Source organism: Panthera uncia (assembly GCF_023721935.1).
Source record: "Panthera uncia isolate 11264 chromosome C1 unlocalized genomic scaffold, Puncia_PCG_1.0 HiC_scaffold_3, whole genome shotgun sequence".
NCBI classification, from domain to species: Eukaryota; Metazoa; Chordata; class Mammalia; order Carnivora; family Felidae; genus Panthera; species Panthera uncia.
In genome coordinates, this window is record NW_026057584.1 from 65846859 (window position 1) to 65871242 (window position 24384).

General features: G+C 38.0%; 1 protein-coding gene across 1 annotated transcript in view; it reads left to right on the forward strand.

Annotated features, from left to right (window-relative positions):
* TTC21B (tetratricopeptide repeat domain 21B) overlaps positions 1-24384 on the forward strand; it is an 82646-nt gene that overhangs the window by 49893 nt on the left and 8369 nt on the right. Inside the window, exons 20-26 of the mRNA XM_049615553.1 lie at positions 2423-2611; positions 4257-4367; positions 5603-5684; positions 13457-13607; positions 14086-14247; positions 16122-16317; positions 20363-20587. Coding sequence (XP_049471510.1) covers positions 2423-2611; positions 4257-4367; positions 5603-5684; positions 13457-13607; positions 14086-14247; positions 16122-16317; positions 20363-20587 — 1116 coding nt within the window. The remainder of the gene's footprint in view (positions 1-2422; positions 2612-4256; positions 4368-5602; positions 5685-13456; positions 13608-14085; positions 14248-16121; positions 16318-20362; positions 20588-24384) is intronic.

Here is a 24384-nt window from a genome sequence, read left to right on the forward strand (position 1 = left end):
AATAAATTAAATACAAACAACCTATATGTCATAAAACACTAACAATTTTGTGACTTTTAACTTAGTGTAGCTTTAATTACTACGAACAGATTATATTTATTTTTGCTTTTTTTCACTTAACATTCGTGTGGCTTTTTCCCTGATGTCTATGTAGCTCCATCTTCCTCATATAAAATATAATGTGACATTCTGACTTTATTGGTAAGTTTTATTTTGATATGGCTTTCAGTAAGATACATATACAACAAGGCTATTGAAATATAAAAGGAAAATTAAGAAGTCTATGAAATAAGATGTTTGTATGTCATTCTACCCAAGGGTTTTATGGAATTTACAAGAATATTATAAAATAAGGAAAGAAAGTAAATGCATTGACAATCAAAGTTAATATAGTTATTTTAACAGACAGTTAAATTTAGCTTTAATCTTTCTGGAACCCAAGAAAAAAACATAGGAAATGGTGTCAATTCTTCAAGAAAATTTTATTCTGTATGAAAATATTTTCTAATCATTATATACTCACAATCATTGACTGTTCTTTTATGAAATGACTTTAATAGGAAATGCAAAAACTTTTGCTCAAAAAATCTTCCCTGATTATTTGCCTTCAAGAAAATGCAAAGCAGGGCACTTGGGTGGCTCAGTTGGTTAAGCATCCTACTTTTGATTTCAGCTCAAATCATGATCTCATGGTTGTGAGATCAAGCCTCACCTCAGGCTCCATGTAATGGAGCTACCTTAAGATTCCCTCTCTCTCCTTCTCCCTCCTAAATAAATAAGTAGATAAATAAAGTGTTTATCTAGAAGTTAAGCTAATGAGGTCCACTCATCTGACTTTGTAGCAATTTAATTGATGCAGAGATAAAACTTAGGCTATCTCGAGAATGAATTGTGTACCGTTTAGACCTAGGGTGACCAAAGAATTTATCATTCTAGCCAAAATACTTTTGAGAGAGAAAGAAGGCAGAATTAATAATAACCTGGCACAACAGATATAAAAGGTACTGCCAGATGGAACGATACATTCACTCTATTTAGACAGTTGTTTCAGAGTTTTTTGTCTATGAGTGTGTGTTTGTGAATATGTGTGCAAAACTATGCACACCAATATATGTATGTATAAAAAACATCAAATACACAAATGTACACATACCTCTGCACTTAAGCATACATTCATATAAGCAAAATAAAAATTTCATGAAACAATATTAACCTTTACCACATGCTATATATACCCATGTTTTCTAATCTTTCCTCTTTCATTTCCAAAAGAATGCTTATTATGACACCTTAAATTAATGTTACGACCTACGGTTCTAAAAATACTCTGCTTTAGACCATCTTCGTCAAATACCAGTTGTCAACCAACATTCTGACAGGAGTCCCCAGAAGGGCTCCCTGTGTGTAGCATAATGTGTGGCAGATGGTGGGCATTTTACTCTTTGTTAAATGAATGCATGAATGCCTTAGTGGATGGTTATCTATAGCTCAAAGTTAAATTATATTGTGAAGGCCTAAAACGTAGGACTTCTCTGTCATTTACAAAAGGAAGGTCTCAATGTTTCACAAATCAAACATGTAGGTAAGTGATAAGGCTGATATTCTAGTTTAACAACCTGCTCTACATTCTTACCTTGACAGAGGCCCCTACCTCCTTTCTGGGTATCTGTGTATAGTGTTGGACCTTATAAATATACACCATCAGTTCGTTGGTCATTTCCCCATCATTAGACATTTGAGTTGCTTTCAGATTTCTTATTTTTTGTTGTTTCTTTTTTTGTTTTTACAACAAATAACAGAGATTGTTTTTTTTTTCTTTTTAACAGATAACATGTTTCCTTTTTTTCTTCTAAGTAACATCCATAATACCTTCCCAAAAGTGGAACAACTAAGTTCAGTAGTTTGATTCGTTTTATCGAGTTAGCATGTTTTGCTAGGATGCTCTCCAAGAATGTTTGGACTCATTCGTTTGTCATCACCGATATATGGATGTACTTACTGCCTGAAACCTTCCAATATTTGATTTAATAATTTTTAGATACTACTTTATTAATTTAATAAACATTTTATATTTCCACGTATTTAATTGCAGCATCTAGACTATTTTTCATATATTTGTTTCATGCCTGCATTTCCTCCTTAGTGAGCCTTCTGTACATATCCTTATAACAGTGGGAAAAGACTCAGTAATTTTATTATACTTTGTTTGGAAAGATATGTGCATGCTGGCTCATTTGCAAACAAGCACATGTTTAAGACCTCAATTAAGACATTTTCTTTGGATCAAGCTTTGTTAGATTTAAGGCCAATAATGCTTAAATATATCTTCTGTAAATGTATGCCGTGTGTGAGTTATTGATAATTGTTTAACTTATTTTCCATTTCTTTTTTAAAATTCCTTTTTATCCTTATTTTCTTCTAGGCTCGAGAATTACAATCTCGGATACTAAAACGTGTTCAGATGGAACAGCCAGACGCAGCTTCTGCACAGAAGCATTTAGCAGCTGAAATTTGTGCAGGGATTGCCAAACATTCTGTTGCTCAGCGAGACTATGAAAAAGCAATTAAGTTTTATAGAGAGGCTCTTGTTCATTGTGAAACAGATAATAAGGTCAGAACCTTTATAAAATTTTCACCGCCTTTTATTCCAGATGTCATCTAATTGCCCCAGATGTAAAATTCTTCCCAGCTTGTTTGTAAAAAAAATAAATGTAATAAAAATACAAGCTAAAAAATTAATATTATTTCTAGAAATTCTTCAAAATGCCTTATGTAATAATGTCAGAGTCTAAAACTTATCGTGGAAGAAGTAACATAAAATAAATCAGTAAGCTCTTTGGTTTTTTTGATATTAATCTATGTTTTAATAATCACTCTGAAACAATTTCTCAGTCTCGAATATCTCGATCTTCATGATTCAGTTCAGTTTACTAAACTGCTATTGAACACCTCTGTATTTCAATTGCTATTTGGTGCTGGATATGCAGAAAAGTGACTAGATTGAATCTCTTACCTAAAGTGGCACAGCATGAGAATAACTGTAAGGATAATACTGGTAAAGAAAACTTCTATACGTGTCTGGTTATGTAAATTAAAATGCTGTTCCTCTCTCAAATCTAGATAGATGATTAATTTAAAAAAATTAATATATGGCTAAATACTTCTTTTTTTCTTTTTCTTTTTTTAACTTAAATCCCAGTTAGTTAACATACAGCATAATAATAGTTTCAGGTGTACAATATAGTGATTCAGCAATTCATACAACACCTAGTGTTCATCACAAGTACCCTCCTTCATCCCCATCCATACCCCCACCCACCTCCCCTCTGGTCACCATCAGTGTGTTTTCTACAGTGAAGAGTCTGTTTCTTGGTTTGCCTCTATCTCTCTTCTTTTTTTTTTTTTTTCCCCTTTGCTTATTTGTTTTGTTTCTTAAATTTCACACATGAGTGAAATCATATAGTATTTGTCTTTCTCTGATGAATTTATTTCATGATGCAGGAGAAAAGACAACTATATTTTAGAATTTAAGGTTTTATTTTTTTTTTCAATGTTTATTTTTTTTAGAGAGAGAGACAGAGTGTGAGTTGGGAAGGGGCAGAGAGAGGGAGACACAGAACCTGAAGCAGGCTCCAGGCTCTGAGCTGTCAGCACAGAGCCCGAGGCAGGGCTCGAACACTTGAGCTGCGAGATCATGACCTGAGCTGCTTAACCAACTGAGCCACCCAGATGCCCCAAAATTTATGGTTTTGAATTGAACATTGTAAAATGAATACAACTCTTTCAGATGTAAGGCAAAAATAACCCTTAAGGCATAGCCAATAGGTACCTTGTATAGTGGTGGTTAAAGGAGTTAGAATCATGTTTTCAAATCTGAAGCATACTTTGGAAATTATCTGCTAAAAGCGTTTTATTTTTCAAATGAGAAAACAGGTTTAGAGGGATAACAGGGACCTGGCCCCATCGTGGAGAAGCCTGGACTAGAATCTAATCTCTCTCTGATTTAAGACAAGTGTTCTTTTCACAGTGCTTTGTGTCTGTATACCTTTCAAGTGAGTTACTACCTGTTTTCCCCCTTTCTTCCAGTATAAGAGAAAATAGAGGCGGGTATGTGTATAGTTTTCCTGCCGATCATGCTTGGCATTTTTATTGCAATCATTTTTGGTCAACTGAAGTGTAATCTGTGTCCAGACATTTTCCATATGCACTTTTTAATCCAAACAGTTTCTGACTAATCTTGCGCTTTTTCTCTACAGATCCTGTTGGAGCTGGCTCGATTGTACCTGGCACAGGACGACCCTGATGCCTGCCTGCGGCACTGTGCGCTGCTTCTCCAGAGTGACCAGGACAATGAAGCTGCCACCATGGTCAGTGCAAAGGACTTCAGTGCTGGAAAGGCAGTTGTGTTTTATATTCCATGTGGAAGTTTCAAATTTTACCCCGTAAAACTAATACTAGATGAGAGGCCTGGCTCATGTTGACTTTTGGAAGAAACAGTATTTTTAACATTATTAGCATATTTTACCAATAAAGACCAAGAATCTTTTTGTTTTATAAGAATGGCAAACCTAGGTCAGGCCTTTACTTTCCCTTTGGGGTCTAGTTAATTTGTCTTTATGCCGAAGAGGATACATGATCAGGAAGAGTTGATGTGACAAAGCTATCATTGGCTAATGACTGACTTTTAAGTACTTACCAGACATGCAGGACTAATTAAAAAGTTTCCATGGGACTTTTGTAGTTACAGAGAGAAGCCTTGATGTATTATTCTAAGATGGTGTGCTTTGCTTTCTCATTTTTACCTGGGTTGAGATACGAGTTCATTTCCCAACGGCTAGGTAGATGATAGTATGTGAGGTTCACTGAAAATTATTATTATAACAAAAAAGAAGTATAAAAAGCATCCCTTTTAAAACACAATAAGAAAAGCTCAGTAGATCTTGTGTATTTTAAATTGCTTTGGAATATTTAGGGTTTAAGAGTATTTGGGTTTTTTTTAAATCTTCTCGTCCTTTTAGCCAAATCCAGGGAGGCATCTTTTCTGTCACGGCACATAGAGTGTGCAATTCCCTTCAAATTTCTGTTTTTAAAATAGCCACTTGAAACATATTTTCTGCTAAAAATAAAGTTTTGTGAACAGAGTGATCTGTTTCACATCCTTAATTATCTTCTGTTACAGTGATATGAATTAGTGTAATTCATATCTTGAGTCTCGAATTTTATTTATTTTTTTAATGTTTATTTAATTTGAGAGAGAGAGAGAGAGAGAGAGAGAGAGAGACAAGAACGTGAATGGGGGAGGGGCAGAGAGAGGGAGACACCGAATCAAAGCAGGCTCCAGGCTTTGAGCTGTCAGCACAGAGCCCGGCGTGGGGCTCAAACTCACTAACAGTGAGATCATGACCTGGGCCGAAGTCAGATGCTCAACCAACTGAGCTACCCAGGCTCCTCGATATACTTGAATTTTAAATGGCTCCTTTTTGTAAAACTTTGCCCTCTTCATGTTTTTCATAGGTGTTTTCATAGCCCTAAATCTTGACAGGAAAGGTATGCTTTGTAAAATATATGGCAATATTTTTAGAACCAACTTTTACCTTTATAGATGATGGCAGATCTCATGTTCAGGAAACAGGACTATGAACAAGCAGTGTTTCATTTACAGCAGCTTTTAGAACGCAAACCAGGTAAATATCCATTAATTATGTTTTTACTAATGCAGTCAACTTCCTTTCTCTTCTTTTTGACTGTTATGAAAACCTCAGTCAAATCCAACTCTCTATTCCACACCTGCCTTTGAGTAGCAGAAATGTCTGTAAGGAAAATGCAGCACCTTTGACTGGCCTCACTTTAAATTATGACCACAGACCCCCAGTGGGCCCTCAGACGCTGCCTGGCAATCCTGCTGTATTTCTCTAATGAATTCACTCATTCCAGCTGCTTTTTATACCTTCTCCTCCCCCCTTCAAACGTCTAGCCCCCTCATCCCCCTTCCTTGTCCTCAACTAAAAATGTTGCCGCCCACTTGAGTAGGAAAATACGAGCAACTGGAAGAACTCCATTCGCCTTTCATCAAGTCTGCCTTCTCGCAGCCGTTGTCCTCCCCGGATCTGCCATCCTTCCCACAGCCAGTGTCTCCCTGCGGGCTCGGGATGCCACCCCTGTCCTCCCGGAGGGCTTTCTTCAGGCACATCTGTCTCTCCTGCACCACCGTTTTTTCCCAAGCCCACGCACAAGTATGGCGTGATAGCCCCTTGCTAAATATATTAACTAAAAACCAATTCTTAACTGTCCAGTTACTCTTCCTGCCAATTAATGCTCCATTCTTCGCTTTTCCCGGATAGAACGTCTCCTCTAAACGGTTTCCATCTGTGCTGTCTCCACATCGTCTGCTCCGCTCCTGCAGTCCAGGGAGGCTGTTTCTGCAGGACAGGCGGCCACCTCCAAGCTGCCAGAGGCTGCGTTCATATCTCATTGTCTGCTTCCGTGGCCTGTCCTTACGCTCAGCACAGCTCCTTCCCTCCCTCGTGAAGGACTTTCTTCACTTGCCTGCTGGGGCACTGGGCTTCCCTGGTTTTTCTTTTTTTGTTGTCTACATCTTTGTTAGATCTCTTTTCTCTTTATGACCTGTAAACATCAGAATGTTCTAGACCTGGGCTCTCAAACTTTTTTTTTTTTTTTTAATATAGTCAGCCCACTGGGTGACTTCATCCAAGCCCATGGCTTTATGTCCTACGTGTATGCTGGTGTCTTGCAAGCATGTTCCTCCAGTCCTGACCCATTCCCACTCTGCTGTCCTGGGGGGTCTCCAGCTTGACATGTTTCTGTAGAACAATGGATCTCTCCCTCTGTCCCTCCAAATCTACTCCTCCATTTCTCACCTCAGTAAATAGCATCACCATTTACCCACTTAGGCCCCAAACCTTACAGTTACCTTCGGCTCATCTTTCTCTCTACCACATCCCGTCTGTCAGCATATCCCCGTGTGCTCTACCTTCAGGGCATATCTGGAATCCCATCACCTTTTACTTCCTGTGCTGCTGCCACCTGGTCTCAGGCATCAGCGTCTCTCACGTAGATAGTTAATGCTCTGTTCTCAAACTCACCCGTTTCTGTTCCTTGCCTCCAGACAGTCGAGTAATGCTTTCAGCTGAAAGTAGCAGAGACTGTCCCTCTCAAAGTTCCAGTGGCCTGAATGATTATGGCTCTTTATTTTCCTCTTACGTAAAAGAAATGTAGAAGTCGGTTATGCGGAGAGTGGCATGGAGGACCCACAGTATCATCAGGACACCTGAGTCCTCTGCCTTTTTCTCCTGCCCTCATCAGCCTGACTTCCACTCTGAGTATCACCTCATGGTCCAGGATGACTGCAGCTCTAGCATCAACGTTCCAGGGCCCAGATGGGGAAGGTTGGGGTGGAGGTGGCTAAAAGGGATTACCTCCCTAGTGAACCATCTTTTTTTTTTTTTTTTCTGTAAAAAAATTCCCTTCTGGAAGCACCTGCATGGCTGCAAAAGATGGTGGGAAAGGTCATCTTTTAGTTGAACCCAGTGCCATGTAGGATAAAATCAGAATTCTGATAGTAAGGAAGAAAGTGATGGTAGACATTAGGTAGGCAACAGTCCTCGCAGCTTAGTGCCCTGACACTTCTAAATTGCTCTTCCCTCTTCCTGGAATATTCTGGTGGCGGCTACTTCACGCCTTCAGGACTTGGCTCCAGCATGGCCACATCCTGAGAGCACCCTTCTGCAGCCATCCTGTATCAATGACACCTCTTACTGCTCTCTTTCTATCTTGTGTTTGGTTTTTTTATATCACCCTAAATAATGGAATGTAAGCATCAAGTGGCCAGGAACTTTGTTGCTTTGTTTCCAGGATTTAGAACAGTATCTGGCCAACTTGGTGCTCAGTAAATATTGGATAGAAAAAGAGTGGGAGGAGCAAAGGGAACAAGGGAGAGGGAAGGGGGGGAGGAAAAGGAAAACAGGAAAGGAAGGTGGAAACAGTAATGTGTGTTACTTACGTTTTTACCAAAAAGAGTTTGAAATCTCAGAGGACTCCTAGAGGTGTCACTCAGTTCTTGTAAACCCTAATGCCTTCATGGCGGGATGCCACCACAGGCAACCACAACTGCCTGGTTTGGGCAGCTGTCTCTTTCAAGTAGGGCAACTCAAAGAACTTTACATACTCTACTATTGTAGTTACTAATGCTTCTACTTTTAAAAAGTTTGAATTTGAGAACAACACTTTCTACTTACAAACAAAATACCCCTCGTTAGAGTAAAGGTTGAAAGAAAATAAGTCCTTTCTGTCTTTATAGTGATAACATTTTATTTTATTTCTACTATTTTTATTATCTTTTTAAATGTTCTCCCACCTTTGGATTGCCTCATGCTCTGTTGTTGTTTCTTTCCCCAGTCTGTCCCAGCTTCTACCCAGGTGTTATTTAAAAGAGTGCAGTTAATCCAGGTGCCTGGGTGGCTCAGTCGGTTAAGCTCAGGTCATGATCTCTCTCACAGTTCGGGAGTTCAAACCCCGCATCAGGCTCTCTGGCAACAGCACAGAGCCCCCTACAGATCTTCTGTCTTCATCTCTCTCTTCCTCCCACCCCACTCTCTATCTCTCTCTCAAAAATAATAAATAAACATTAAAAAAATAAAAGAGTGCAGTTAATTATATTAACATCTTACCTCTTCTACTCACTCTGAGTACATCTTCCCACCTCAGTTGTCCAAAGCTTACTCTTACTTTCTTCAAGCCTAAGTTATTTCTGTCATGCCATTTCTGTCTCGGTTCTAGACTCTGCTTGTCCTTTTCTCCTTCTATGAACTGCCAGTTTAAGGGACACACATACTATTTTCATTCTGTCTTAAGCTGTTCTCATATTGTAGCACTTCCCTCTGAGTGAATAATCAAACCTGGCTTCTTTAAAAAAACAAACCTCTGCCCTTGGAATATTTTTAAGCCATTGATGACACTAGTGCCCTCACACAGAAGATTTGAAGAAGCCCTCATCTGTCATGTGAATTTGGTCTCAGCCAGGTAACTTGGCATCAGCATTTTGTTGGAAGAGATAATAGTCAAATTGGCTTAGTAGACTGGCAGCTTTGGACTGTCTGTTTATAAACAAATATGAAATAAATTATTTGTAAATTCAGTGTACAGACTTTGTACATTGGAAATACCAAATCACATACATCCATATGTCCAAATCTTTGCATGTTTCTTTTTCCTTTTGCCTATAATGCACATTGCCTTCCTTATTCTTTTTCTCTGTCTTTCCCAACACATGATCCAAAATATACTCACCCTTTACCAAAAACAAAAGCCTGTACCTTACTGCCACCACCTGTGTTTTAAGATGCCTTACGTGATGCTGAGTAGAGGGACCATCTACCTCAATTTGCTGGAGATGAGACGATCTCCTGGAATGCAGTACTTCCAATGCTAAAAGAAAGTCTCAACAAAGTGGGATGAATTGGTCACCCTAATCCTGGATGACCTCACCCATACCTCTTTGTCTCGTCTCTTCTAGTATCTTTTTGAAAATATTTATGCATCCATTTGTCTTCTCCATGGGACTACAGTCTCCTCAAGTTTGCAGAGATCACGTCATATTCATCTTACGTCCCCAGCATCAGACGAATCACCAAGCACATAGATGGTGCAAAATAAATATTTATTGGTTGAATGGATCAATGCATGACTAAAATACCCAGTCATTTAAAAGTACAAAATGTTAAAATTGTTATGGTCTCTGTCATATTTTAGGTTTTTAATCTTGCATTCTTTATTCCTAATAGGACTCTATTCACAGATCTGTTCTATCAGAATCATTCTAACACCTGAGTATATATACTTACTCTCTGCATGAATTATAGGTCATCCTAAGTAACACATGTTATACCTTAAATTAATGCTGTATTTTAGCTGACTTCAGAAATGCACTGTCTAATTTGACTTAACCTAACTAGTAGACAATCCTTCCTATAGAGGTAATTACTGTTCTCTTGACAGATTACATCTCTTAACTCTTAAAATCTCCACATCATCTTGGGTTGTCCCTTCCCTCACACTAACTTCTTAACAGGGTTCATCAGTTCTGTCTGCTAAAGAGCCAGCTGTCACATCCAGGCTGCCGTCTGCTAAGCCTACTGCTCGAATTAGCGCCTTTATCCCCTCTCACCCAGACCAGTGCAGCCCCCGCACTCATCCTCCAGTCTCTAAGCTCCTGCCATTTGACACCTTCACAGCACTTCTGTAAATCAAAAACTGCTGCTTGGCGTATAATTTAGGATGGCTCTCCAGGGGAAAGTCTAAAATCATAGCATTATTTTGGTAATAAGGCAGTCCTAAATTACTGGTCGATTTGTATTTCTTACCCCTCTTCCTCCACTTTAATATCAGGTAACCTTGGACTTAGCAGCACTCCCCATGCTGCTCTGCTCTGTCTTTGCACATGCCATATGCCTCTTGGAATGTCTTGGTATGTCTAGTACGATCCTCCTCGTAGCCTTCAGGCTGCCCAAAGGTCTGATTCCATGTGAAACCTCCCGCCTCCCTCGGGCAGTTAGGAATTCTGTGCATTGTAATTCCATAGCACTTTTATTCATGCTGCATTGCATCACACTATAATCATTTGGTATCTTCTCCCTCTCCCTCAATAGGTATGGGCTAAGTTTTTTCATAATATATAATACATTTCAGTTTTCAATGGATTCCCTAAGTACAGAAATTTGCCTGCTTGTCAGGTATCATGGTTAACCAAAAGACAAGTCAGTATCAGTGGTAATTATAATTTGAACTAATAATACATTTCAGTAGTATTGGAAAGTGATAATTATCTAAGAAACTGGCCTCCCAATGTTGACTTTAGATAATATTAGCAATATCATGCATCGCACATATTAGCAACATCATACAAAAAAACTTTGGCCAGAAATTTTCACCTTCACATCCTGCCTAATCCAAGACAGCTTCTAGGTCCTGTGACTTTATTGTGGGTAGATATCCCTAGTTTCTATCCACACTTTTGGAGTTGTAAATATTAGTAATGACCATTGTAATTTTTTTTTAATTTTTTAAGTTTATTTATTTTTGAGAAAGAAACAGTGCAAGCTGGGGAGGGGCAGAGAGAGAGGGAGACAGAGAGTCCCAAGCAGAGTCCATCCTGTCAGCATAGAGCCCGATGCGGAGATTGGACCCACGAAACCATGAGATCATGACCTGAGCCAAAACCAAGAGCCAGACGCTTAACTGACTGAGCCACCCAGGCTCCCCACTAATGACCATTGTATTTTTAAAGCTCTTTCATGACCTTTTTCTATTTGGTCTCTATGACATGTTGAGGGTCAATATTATATTCCTATTTTAAGAAAATAGGTAATCCTTGACTCGGAGAATTTGAGTAATTTGTTTGAAAAAGACAAAGACCACTAGTTGAATCCTCTTTCTCTGAAACCATGCTCTGTATTTTAGTGATGCCAAAAAACAGGAAGAACAAAATCTCAAGATATTAGGTAAAGGAAGGCAAATGATGATGTTGTCAACCTGGATTACGTTAACATCATGTAATAGAGTAGAAACCAAGCCTACAGAAGTTTTTTTTTTTTTTTAAGTATTGTTTATTGTGGTAACATAACAAAAAGTATATAACATAAAATTTGCCATTTTAGCCATTTTTGAGTGTACAGTTCGCTGACATTTAGTACATTCAAATTATTTTGTACTCATCGCCATTTTTCATCTTCAGAACTTTTCCATCATTCTAAACTAAAATTCTGTACCCACTAAACGCTAACGCCCCATGCTCCCCTCCCCCATCTCTTGGCAACTCCCATTCTACCTCTCTATGAATTTGACTACTGTAGGTAGATACCTTATATAAGTGGAATCATACGATATTTGCCCTTTTGTACCTGGCTTATTTCATTTAGTATAATGCTTTCAATGTTCATCCATGCTGTAGCATATGTCAGGATTTCCTTCCTTTTTAATGCTGAGTAATACTCCATTGTGTGTATATACCACACTTTATTTGTCCATTCATCTGATGATGAACATTAGGTTGTTTTCACTTTCGGCTATTGTGAGTAATGCTGCTATAAACACAGGTGCACGCATATTTACTTGATTCCCTGCTTTCCATTCTTTGGAATATATACCCAGAAGTGGACTTGCTGGATCATATATTTTCTCTCCTTAGAACATAAAATCAAGGAAAAATTTCTTAAAAAGTTTTTGTTTGTGTGTTTTAATTCTAATTCACTCAACAGAAAAGATCAGCATAGCTTATACAATGATTTTCACAAATCCCCTACTATGAGTCCTGTGCTCACTGAAACTTGAGAGTCCAAACATCTAAAAAGCACAACTATAGAGAAATAAAATATGAGCCATTGATATAATAGACTATTATGCAGCTATTTAAATCATGTTTTTGAAGACTATTTAATGAGTTGGGAAATGTTTATTGTATAATGCTGAACCAAAATTAAAACCCCAAGTGTGACTTCAATTTTGTATATATTAATATTGTATATTAATATTGCATATTAATTTTATGTATACTAAATATTGATAGAATAAAAGTAGATACATAAATACTGATAGAATGATTTTCACTCACAAATATATGAAAGGAGAAGTACAAAAATGTGGTCATCTCTAGCTGGTGGGAATATGAGTGATTTCTTTTTCTTCTTTACACTTTTCCAAATTTTCTAAAATGTCCATGCGTTATTTTTACAATCTGAAAAATATTTATTAAATTTTTCTCAAAACAGTATTTTAATGATATAAAAGAACTAGATAGAATTGGGAGAAGGCTTTCTAGGAACCTGCCAGTAAATTATACCTGATACCAAAGAACTAAATTAATTATTTTTTCTTAGGAGAAGGCAAATTAGGATTAAAATACTAGGACTGATTTGTTACAGTTGTATTATGGTAAGCTAGTGTCTAGTACATTAGTCACATATACATACTAAGAAAAGTCTGGAGTAAAATTTCTAATTGCCCACCCCAAACATTATCATCAAAAAGTACTGTTCTCACCCTGTTCCTAGCTAAGGGTAGAGGAGAAAGGAGGTCAGAGGTAGTCTTAACCCTGTGTAATCACATCAACCCTCCTGAATTCTACAGTTACAGTTTAGATGATCAATGCAGAGACTGTTTCTAGGTTTTGGTCCCAGGAACAGTTGAAAATTAAGTTATAACAAATGTACATTTTTATACATTGGCTTGTATAGAACCTTCTCCCACTGCCCAGACCAACCAAACCTTTATCCAATTACTCATACAGTCTTTTTAAGGGTTTATAATACCTAAAGCATTCCTTTTGCTTGTATTTAAATTCTACATCACTTAAAGTAAACTGTACTTTAATGAAGCAGGATTATAACCACAAAAACAAGAGATATAAAATGTTGTCTATATTTGAAATATTCTTTGTTTCTAGATAATTACATGACATTATCTCGTTTAATTGATTTCCTGAGAAGATGTGGAAAACTTGAGGATGTTCCAAGATTTTTCTTAATGGCTGAAAAACGTAACTGCAGAGCAAAATTGGAGCCGGGATTTCAATACTGTAAAGGACTATATCTTTGGTAAATCTGTTGGTGAATAAATCCTACATAATAGTTTTTTTCTTTCTCATTGTGAATGAAGTAGAATAAACTTTCCTTTGTCTTAAGATAGATCTACATTTTATGGAGCACTTGGGTGGCTCAGTGGGTCGAGCATCCAATTCTTGATTTCGGCTCAGGTCATGATCCCAGGGTCATGGGATCCAGCCCCAAGTCGGACTCTGGGCTGAGCACGAGCCTGCTTAGGATTCATTCTCTCTCTCTCTCTCTCTCTCTCTCTCCCTCCCCCTCCCCCTCCCTCCCTGCATCTCTCCCTCCCTCCTTCCCTTCTTCTGCCCCTCTCCCCCATTTGTGCTCTCTCTCTCTCTCTCTCAAATTAAAAACTTTAAAAAAACATGTTAATAATTTTAACCAAATCTTTACCAAAGATATTATAAATGACTTAAAGTTTGTAGTTGACAATTGAAATAAGTGATTTTTTTTTTTAATATCTAACAAGGTATACTGGAGAACCAAATGATGCCCTTCGACACTTTAATAAAGCTCGGAAAGACAGTGACTGGGGCCAAAATGCCCTTTATAATATGATAGAAATCTGTCTGAATCCAGATAATGAAACTGTTGGAGGTGAAGTATTTGAAAATCTGGATGGAGACCTAGGGTGAGTTATCATTTGACAAATTATCCCTTTTCTGGAAACAGTTACTAGGGATAACAAGCAAGGATACCTTCTAAAAGAGGGCTAAACTCTAGGAGAGCACTAATGAAAAGGCAGGTGAAAAAAAATCATAGCTAGAATAGCCATTCTCTGAAACAAGCATGAAATGCTTTTAAGAGGCTTCCTAAATCAGAATAAGCATGCTACAAAGACATTTCCCTAATTACTTGTTGAAACAGCATAAATTGTAGAATTTGATTACTTTAGCAAAAGCTGTCCACACAGTAACAGTAACTCCTTAGCATATGGTAGTTCTCTGCCATACCCTGTGCTATACTATATACTTTATGTGCATTGTCTTATTTACTCCCTGCAACAGTGTTGTGAACTAAGCTCAGAGTTAACCTATCTAATGTGATAGTAAATGGTGGGGGCAAGATGTGGACTGAGTTCTACATGACCTCAAAGTTCCTGCTAATAGCCACCGTGGTGCACTGCTGATAAATAGTGCTGTTGCTATCAACCTGTGTTAGTTGCTTGTTCTCAGAAATGGGCAAGGCATTGTAGGGGATATATAAGGATGTAAATGCGTAAGGTACATAAGGTAGTTTCTGCCTTCAGGAGCATGTAATTTACTTAGGAGGCAAGACAATATCTGAAACCATTGGATCTTTGACAAAACAGAAATGGGTGAAATGGATAGTAAGTGTTACAAGAATTCATAGAAATCCTAGCAGTGCAAAGCAGTCAGGGGAAGATGCACAGGGGTGTGAGAGAAAGTGAGAACAGACTGCTGAGAGGTTTTAATGACAGATTTGGAGGCTTGGGTTATAGAGACCATTAAAAGTTTTAGAGCAAAGGAGAGGCATGTTTCTGTTTGTTTATAAAGGTTTAGGTAACATACTGTTATGCAACTATAGGCTGTCCTCATGGAAATATTTAGCAAATAGTTGAAAATATAAAACTAGAACTCGGAAGGGAGGTCCCAGCTGGAGATACAGGTGTGGGGGATGTGTGATCAGAGTAGACAGTTGGAGCTCAATGAATGGTCTCTTTGCAAATAGAATGCAGTAACATAAGTTTGAAAACTAAACTTCGGGCTAATGTTTAAGGGGATTGGAGGAGGAAGGGAAGTCAGAAAAGGACACTCAGCATGGTAGCAAGAGACCCAAAACCATAATGTTACAGAAGGCAAAGGAGGGAAACTTTGAAGAAGGTATTCAACAATGTGAAATGTTCTAGAGAAGGTAAAGCCTGAAGCCTGAGGTAAAAAAAACCAATGGTTTACTGAATGGGCTTTGAGAATTTAATTTCCTTTTATTAATTGATTTATATATTTTTTTTTAAATAAGAAAATTGATGTCACATATCCACATTGTTTTTACACTTGACATTTACAGCCTTTGACAGATACATAGTTTCTTTTCTGAGAGACCGATAGACAGGTAAAAATATTGCAGTACTTGGCACATAGTAGGTGCTTCAGCAAAGTTAGTTACTTTTTACTCCCTCCTTTCTTTCCTTTCATTTTCTGAGTATATGTACCACTTGATAATTGAATGATTCTACTTCTCCCGAATTCTAGTTTTATATTAGTGGAAATGAACACACTTACCACATACAGATATTGTCCAATTTTTGTCTTCAGTCTAAAGTGAATAAATGTTTAATGGTGTTTCATTAAAGCTGTATTAATTGTTTAAATCTAATGCATTGTAACCGTGGTTCACTTTGTATTAGAAGAGAATGAGTGACATTCCACAAAAGGGTTACATTAAGTGACAGCAAAGAAGCCAGTGTACCCTAGGGCTCATTCCAAAATCAGTGAATTTTTTACTTCATGAGTAACAGACAGATTTATTTTTAATTGTATATAGGAATTCAACTGAGAAGCAAGAGTCTGTGCAATTAGCAGTGAGAACAGCAGAAAAACTCCTTAAAGAACTAAAACCTCAGACCATTCAGGGTCATGTACAGCTTCGCATAATGGAAAACTATTGCCTAGTCGCTACCAAGCAGAAGTCTAATGTTGAACAAGCATTGAATACCTTCACTGAAATAGCAACATCTGAGGTTAGATTTTCTTTTTCAGCTTTATATTATCTTTCTTGGTGGTATAGAAATAGTTGTTTACTTTCTGAAGATTGACTTAATTACAAGTACAAATTGCCTCTGTAGTTCGGCATAATTCTACGCAATATATATATACCTCTGTTTCCAGAAGAAACAGTTTTGTTACTATTTTGATATGTTGTTTATATTTATTTATTTATATTTGTATTTATTTGTATTTCTTTATATATGTATTTATATTTATTCCTATTAGAATGGTAAATTCTAAGAAAAGGAAATTCTTCTTCAAAAGGGCATAAATTAACTCAAAGGAATGGCTTTGTCTTCTGGAAAGTTTCTGTGTTGTTTCACTTAACTTGCTAAGTGAAAATAAATACCTGTTTGCCTTGATAGCTCACCTTTTCACTTGTGCAAACTTGAAATGTTTCCAAATCTAAGGCTAAATGAGGTCAGTACTGACCGCTTATAATTCAGTCGTGAGAATAATGGTGTTGTTTGCCCCTGCAAAAATAATAATAGTAACAACAGTAATAATAATTAGAGCAAATAATAATTAGATCAGAGATTTTCTTCTCTTTTCACCTCACTCAGATCCACCTTCTCACTCTGGGTTCTTGGTTTTGCCTTCTCTCACACAGTGCTGTATTTCTTCAATTGCTTGATACTAAGGAAGGAATTCTAGGGACCCCACTCATCAGCAGTGGGTGATCGCTAGTTCTAAGCATACTCATTGGATTTCATGTTCCTTCCATTCAACAGTGTTGTAGGCCACCAAAAATTCATAATTTATGTCTCTCAGAGGACATACAGAACTTTGCTGTGTTTTCTTGCGGTTCAGAGATCACAGTAGTAGCAGTAAGCCACCAAAACCCTCCTGCAGTGGCCCCTTCCTCTTGCCTCCCATGACCCAGGAGAGCTTTGGGGAACCTATAGCTCCTGTTGCCATTTGTGCACAAGCATCCTAGATGGCACTTTATCACCCCTGTAAGCCACCCTTGGAACTTAACAGCAAGGTAGTATCAGCAGCAGTAACATTCTAGAGCAGCACCCTTCTGCTGACCATGACGTGACCCTCTCAGGGGTGGGCCGTGTGGCAGCAGATGGACGACAGCGGCTGATGAATGGAGAGCAGAAGTAGGGGAGAGAGTTTAAATCATGAGGTTTGAGAGAACACCAAAATCAGTGAGCGACATCACGGCTGTTTCTTAGCAGTACTGTGCCAGTTTTTTGTGTTGGTGAGACTGCATTGTTTTTACCATTCATATATGTGTGATTAGTAATATACTACCCTCAAATCTGTTCACTGACCATTCCAGCCTAAGACTGATGCATGAACTGATGTTTCAGCAGTGAGTTTTATCTGGCATTTTTTTCTTTTAACTCATAAGCTGCATGTATTAATAAAATGAATATTCACTAAGCAGCCAGTGGGTGCTAGGCAAAATGGGAATCACAAAAGTGTATATTCTCTTTTATCGAGTTTATCATAATCTAGGGATGATAAGGCAAAGCATACTGCCTGTGTGCAAACCAAAATCTATTACATTCTGTCCTAGAGTTACAGGTAAAAGTGGTGTAGGAAGCAGTATAAGGAAAGTGGGGAGGCCCTTTTGTGGAGAGGTGTGATTTAAGAGGAACCATGATAAATTGCATTTTCACAGGCAGAGACAGACAATACATACATTCTAGGGGAAGGGGAAAGTATGAACAAAGGCAAGGAGGCAGACAAGCATGGGGTATATTTATGACACTCTGTAGCATTCAGATTGATTGAAAAAGAGGTAGGTAACAGGAAGTCACCTGAGGAAAAGGTAGAAGACACATTAAACCCAAGCAAACTGTTTCCACCTGTTTTCATCCTGTCGTCTTGAAGCATAAGGGTGCATTGGTTACAACATGGCTATATTGTCTTCTGTGATCTAAAGTTGCTGCAGCTCAGAGTGACTGAGAGAGACATTGACAAGCCAGCTGAACACCTTAGGATGTCTGCACCAGAAAAGACATATGGGTCTAATGCAGGGGTTGTAACTCAGGTTTGCGCTTTTAGAAACCATTCTTGAGTTCATTCAGGAGTGATCAAGTGGTGAGAAGTTGATTAATTCCAATCAAACTCAAGGTGTGTGGTTCAGAGAGCTTATTTTTAAATGTATAGTGTAGGATATTTTTAGCATGTGACTAGATCTGGACTTTTTTTTAATTTTTTTTATTTTGAAAGAGAGAGATAGAGCATGAGCAGGGGAGGGGCAGAGATAGAGGGAGACACAGAATGCAAAGCAGGCTACAGGCTCTGAGGTGTCAGCACAGAGCCCGATGCGGGGCTCAAACTCACAAACTGAGATCATGACCTGAGCTGAAATTGAATGTTTAACCGACTGAGCCACCCAGGCACCCCTAGATCTGGACATTTTTATAGAACCTTTCTTGTCTTGGGCTGTCCTAGGACCAGGCTGACAAATTCAGAGCAGACCTCTATTTTCTTTCCTTTCTACAGAAGGGGGGAGGGGCTCAATAATTGATAATATGCCCCTTATGTCTCCAAAATCTACCACCAATTGGCTGAATTTGGCACTCAAACCTTTTTGCCATCCCTTAATTACAACAGCAAATTACATATTGGAAGTTTGTTGCTAGGCATAGAATTACAACCAAAGAAATTTTATCTTCCAAAAAATTGTTTTCATCAAGCTCTAAGGAACTGTCCTCTCTATTCCAGGGTTATTTCTTTCTTTTTTTTTTTTTTTAATTTTTTTTTTAATGTTTTATTTATTTTTGACAGAGAGACAGACAGAGCATGAGCAGGGGAGGGGCGGAGAGAGAGGGAGGCACAGAATCCAAAGCAGGCTCCAGGCTCCGAGCTGTCAGCACAGAGCCCAACGCAGGGCTCGAACTCACAGACCGCAAGATCCTGACCTAAGCCAAAGTTGGACGCTCAACCGACTGAGCCACCCAGGGGCCCCATATTCCAGGGTTATTTCTGACTTCCAACCATGATCAGGGTTGGACATTGAACATGCCCCTCTAGTCTCCTTTCGGCAGTATTCCTTATTGGTTACCCAAACTTGCTATCTTACAGTGTCCTTTTATTATAGTCATGATATTGTAATTTCTAAAGCACAGTCTCTCATCTTTTATTTGTATTTTAACCTGAAGCCTTCTCTTTATGAAAACATCATGATCCCACTGCTGAAATGTAAGAAGCCCCCCTAGCTTTATCAGGGATATACACATATTGCTTAGGTAAGTTGGTTTTCTGGGTAGATCACTAATGGCTTCCATTTCATACCAATTCTTTTTAGTCTGTAGGTTTCACAGAGTGACATTTTCTGACTCTGAACTCTTCTCTAAAAGAACATTGTGTTTTATAGACACTACCAAGCAGCAGGCTCTAAGTCTAAAAGAGTGTTTTAAGGCATGAGTTTATTTCATATAATTTCTAAGTGATTAATCGCATGCCTTGTTTATAAGATTTCATTGGTCAAACTTAATTGGATGAAGAGGCTTTCAAATAAAACAAGAAGGAAGGGAAAACAAGTGATAAAAGTCCATATCGATAAAAAGTCAATATAGATAAGTCAGTAGAAGGTCACATAGAGAAGGAATATCATTTGCAGGTAAATCATTCTCATTCTTGTTTTACAAGTGAAAGAACTAAGGAATCTGAATGCAGAATCTGAAACGCAAATGTTTAACGAGTATTATACTGAAATAGAATTTTGTTTTTTCCTGTTTCTGTATAAAACCATAAAAACTAATTAGTCCCCAAAAGATTAAGTCGCCTTAATGGTCTGAATCATGTGGTTCTGGCATCTGTGTATTTATTGAATTATTTTGACCACATGGTGCCTGACCAGGTTTCTCCATGATAGCTTGAGTTTACTCAGTGTATTAAATAATGACTATGTCACAGTTATATCTGTGGAGCCAGTTACAGAATTCACAGGCCAGTTCTCACATTGTGTAGCACTTGCTACTTTCCCTGTTTCCTTTTAAACATAGAACATGTATATTTGTGTATATGGGCATCTGAAGTTTTGCTTTCTTACAGAGGGATCATATTCCAGCACTTTTGGGAATGGCAACAGCTTATATGATCTTGAAACAGACTCCAAGAGCCAGAAACCAGCTGAAGCGGATTGCGAAAATGAACTGGAATCCTATTGATGCTGAGGACTTTGAGAAGAGTTGGCTGCTGCTTGCTGATATTTATATTCAGTCAGCAAAATACGACATGGCAGAAGAGCTATTAAAACGGTGCCTGCGTCATAATAGGGTAGGTGATTGAAGAGTAAAACATCATTGTTAACCTTTCACTTACAAGCTTCCCGTAATAGGTTATTATAGAATGTTGGTCCATTTCTAAGGATTCTTGTGTATTTTTTGAAAATTAAATGTTTATTCTTAACACAATCAGGAAATAAACAGTCATGAGAAGAAAGAAGCCATTTGCTTTTGAAAATAAAGAAAAATAGAGATTGATGCAGTTTCAGGGTTCAGCTGTGGTTTACGCCCCACTTACAGAAAGTGTTTATGGAATGTCAAGCATTTGTGATTATCCAGCTCATCCCAGAACTAATGAAAATTGCAGAAGAACGTTAATTGCGGACGTCTGTCCCTCCTATTAAGAAATACTCTAGATAAATTTACTGCAGCTGCATGTTGTTTTCACATTATTAAAATCCACTATGCATAATATATTTTGTGGGGAAAAGTCTTTCCAGCATTTAATTTGCTTATTAAAAAGTTCTTACCTTTAGGTATAAAGCTGAAAATCTTTAAGTCTATACAATTCCACCATATTTCAGTAATAGCTCATTTTGGTTTTTAGGCACACAAAAAAGAATGTCTTATAACATTTTTAAAGAATTTGTTACTATTTGTTGAGAAATAATTGCAATCAACTTAGAAACTTAAGGATATTTATCTTTACAGATTCATGTCAATTACCTCAAAATCGTAATCATAGTAAATCTGTCTTATTCTCTTTGAGCAAATTAAGTTATAAAACAGATCATCTAATGCTATTAAGTTACTTTAATAACTTTAAAAACCCAAAATATCAAGCCGTTTATCAATTTATAGTCTGTACATCTAATTTGAAGTTAAGTTGGACTTGAAAAACAGGTAATACTAATTAATAGGTTTTGAAAAATCTGCCTCCAGACCCCTCAGGCAAAGGAAATAAGACAAAAATAAACTACTGGGACTACACCAAAATAAAAAGCTTATACACAGAGAAGGAAACCATCAACAAAGCAAAAGGGCAGAAGTGGGAGAAGATATTTGCAATGATGTATTTGATAAGAGGTTAATATCCAAAGTATATAGGGGTGCCTGGGTGGCAATTAAGCCTCTGACTTCGGCTCAGGTCATGATCTCACAGTTCGTTGGTTGGAACCTAGCATTGGGTCTGTGCTGACCGCTTGGAGTCTGGAGCCTTCTTTGGGTTCTGTATCTCCCTCTCTCTCTGCCCCTCCCCAACTAGTATGTACGCTACGCGCTCTCTCTCTCTCTCTCTCTCTCAAAAATAAACATTAAAAATTTTTGAAAAAAGTGAAAAAATATCCAAAGTATATGAAAAATTTGTAGAATTCAATACCAAAACAAACAAAAATCCAATTTAAAAATGGGCAGAGGACCTGAATAGACATTTTTCCAAAGAAGATGTACAAATGGCCAATAGACATGAAAAGTTGCTCAATATCACTAACCATCTGGGAAATGCAAATCAAACCCACAGTGAAATATCACTTTACACCTGTCACAATGACTAGGATCATCAAAAAGACAAAAAATAACAAGTGTTGGCAAGGATGTAGAGAAAAGGAAACTCTTGTGCACTATTGGTGGGAATGTAAATTTGTACAGCCACTATGGAAAACAGTATGGACGTTCCCCAAAAAATTAGAAATAGAAAGACTATATGATCCAAAAATTTCACTGCTCAGTATATACCCAAATGAAATGAAAACACTAATTCAAAAAGTTATATACACTCCCATGTTTAAAAAGCAGCATCATTTACAATAGCTGAGATAAGAAGCAACCCAAGTGTACATTGATAGAATGGATAAAGATGATGTGGCAGATATATTCAGTGGACTATGACTCAGCCATAAAAAGAGAATGGGTCCTTGCCATTTGTGCAACATGGATAGACCTAGAGGGTATTACGCTAAGTGAAATAAGTCAGAGAAAGATAACTACCACATGATTTCACTTATACGTGGAATCTAAACAAACAAAAGGCAGAAACAGACTCAAAGAACAAACTAATAGCTGCCAGAGGAGTGGGTCATAGGGGTATGGGCAAAGTGGGTTAAGAGGAATGGGAGATACAGACTTCCAGTTATGGAGTGAAAAAGTCATGGGGATGAGAGGTACAGCATGGAGTGGGTGGGTCCCTGGGAGACTTAGTCGGTTAAGTGTCCAGCTCTTGATTTTGGCTCAGGTCATGATCTCACGGTTCATGAGTTTGAGCCCCCGGTTGGGCTCTATGCTGACAGGGCACAGTCTGCTTAGGATTCTCTCTTTCTGTCTCTCTCTGCGGCTCCCCCCTCAAAATAAATAAATAAACATTTAAAAAAAGAAAAGAGGTACAGCATAGGGAATATAGTCAGTGATATTGTAATAACGTTGAATCGTGACACATGGGAACTATGCTTGTAGTGAGCATGGGATAAGGTATAGACTTGGTAAATCACTATGTTGTACACCCGAAACTAATGTAACATTGTGTGTCAACTATACTTCAATTAAAAAGAAAAAGAAAAATGTAAACAGCCAAATGGCTGACCCTTACACGCCTCGTCTAGGATTAAGTGAGATTACATGGAAATTAAGGTTTCAGTGCAGATAGAATTTCAGTTTCCTGGAACACTGACAGCAATATATTGCATGGCTGAACACAATGGCTACTTTAGAGGCGCCATTTGGCTGATTAGGCATGTCAATATTGGAAGCATGAGATTCAGGAACTAGAGCTTCGAAACCTTGAATTGTATAATTAAAAGATGGAGATCATCCAGATCTGGGACAGAAATGTACAGGATGACACTAGACCATCTTGTCATACCAGATGGCAAGGAAACTATCGAAGATGATTAGAGTCATGTCAAGGACTCAGGAGCCAACTTGAAGACACTCACAGTAGCCAGAGTTGGAACACATTAACTCTCAGTAAGAATAGTAACTGCAGTGGATTGAAACACACCAAAAAAGTTTAAATCCATGGGTTTACAAAGATCCAAAAAAGAAAAAAAAAAAATGAAAAACCTAATTAGTCACCATTGACATATACTGATGAACTATTATTTCTGAAGCTGGGAAATAAAGGGAAGCCATTAAGCACTTAGCCTACCTTTTCTGTATGAACTACACTACTGGGAAACAATATAGTATAAAAGACATCTCTTATTATAGATGTTTCCAGATAATAAATGAAGAGTGATAGACTATCATCATTTTCCAGCCCTGATAAATTGATGAAAGGGTATAACATCATCAAAAGAGAACCTGACGTTATGTGCCTCCTCAGGGAAGATCACGCCATCTATGACAGGGCTGAACTGGGGTGAGGTTAGTGAAACCCTCACTTGGGGTCCAAAATTTCCAAGGGCACTTTACGTCTCAGTAATGATCTTAGGCAGCTGGTGCTACTATAACAAAGTGCTATAGACCGGGTGGCATATAAACGGTAGAAGTTGATTTGTCACAGTTCTGGAGGCTGGACGTCTGGAGTAAGGGTGCCAGCATGGCTGGGTTCTGGTGAGGGCACCTTTCTGAGTTGCAGACCACTGACTTTTTGTTGTGACCTCACATGGTGGGAGGAGAGGATAAGAGAACTGTCTGGGGTCTCTTTTATAAGGACACCAATCCCACTCACGAGAGCTCCACCCTCATGACCTAATTAGCTCTGAAAGATCCCATCTCCTAGTAGCATCACACTGGAGGTTAGGCTTTCCATGTACGGATTTGGGGGGAATAGAAACAGTCCATTGTAGATAAATTATCATTTAATCAAGATACCTATTATAAATTATAATAAAATATTATTACAATAAATAATGC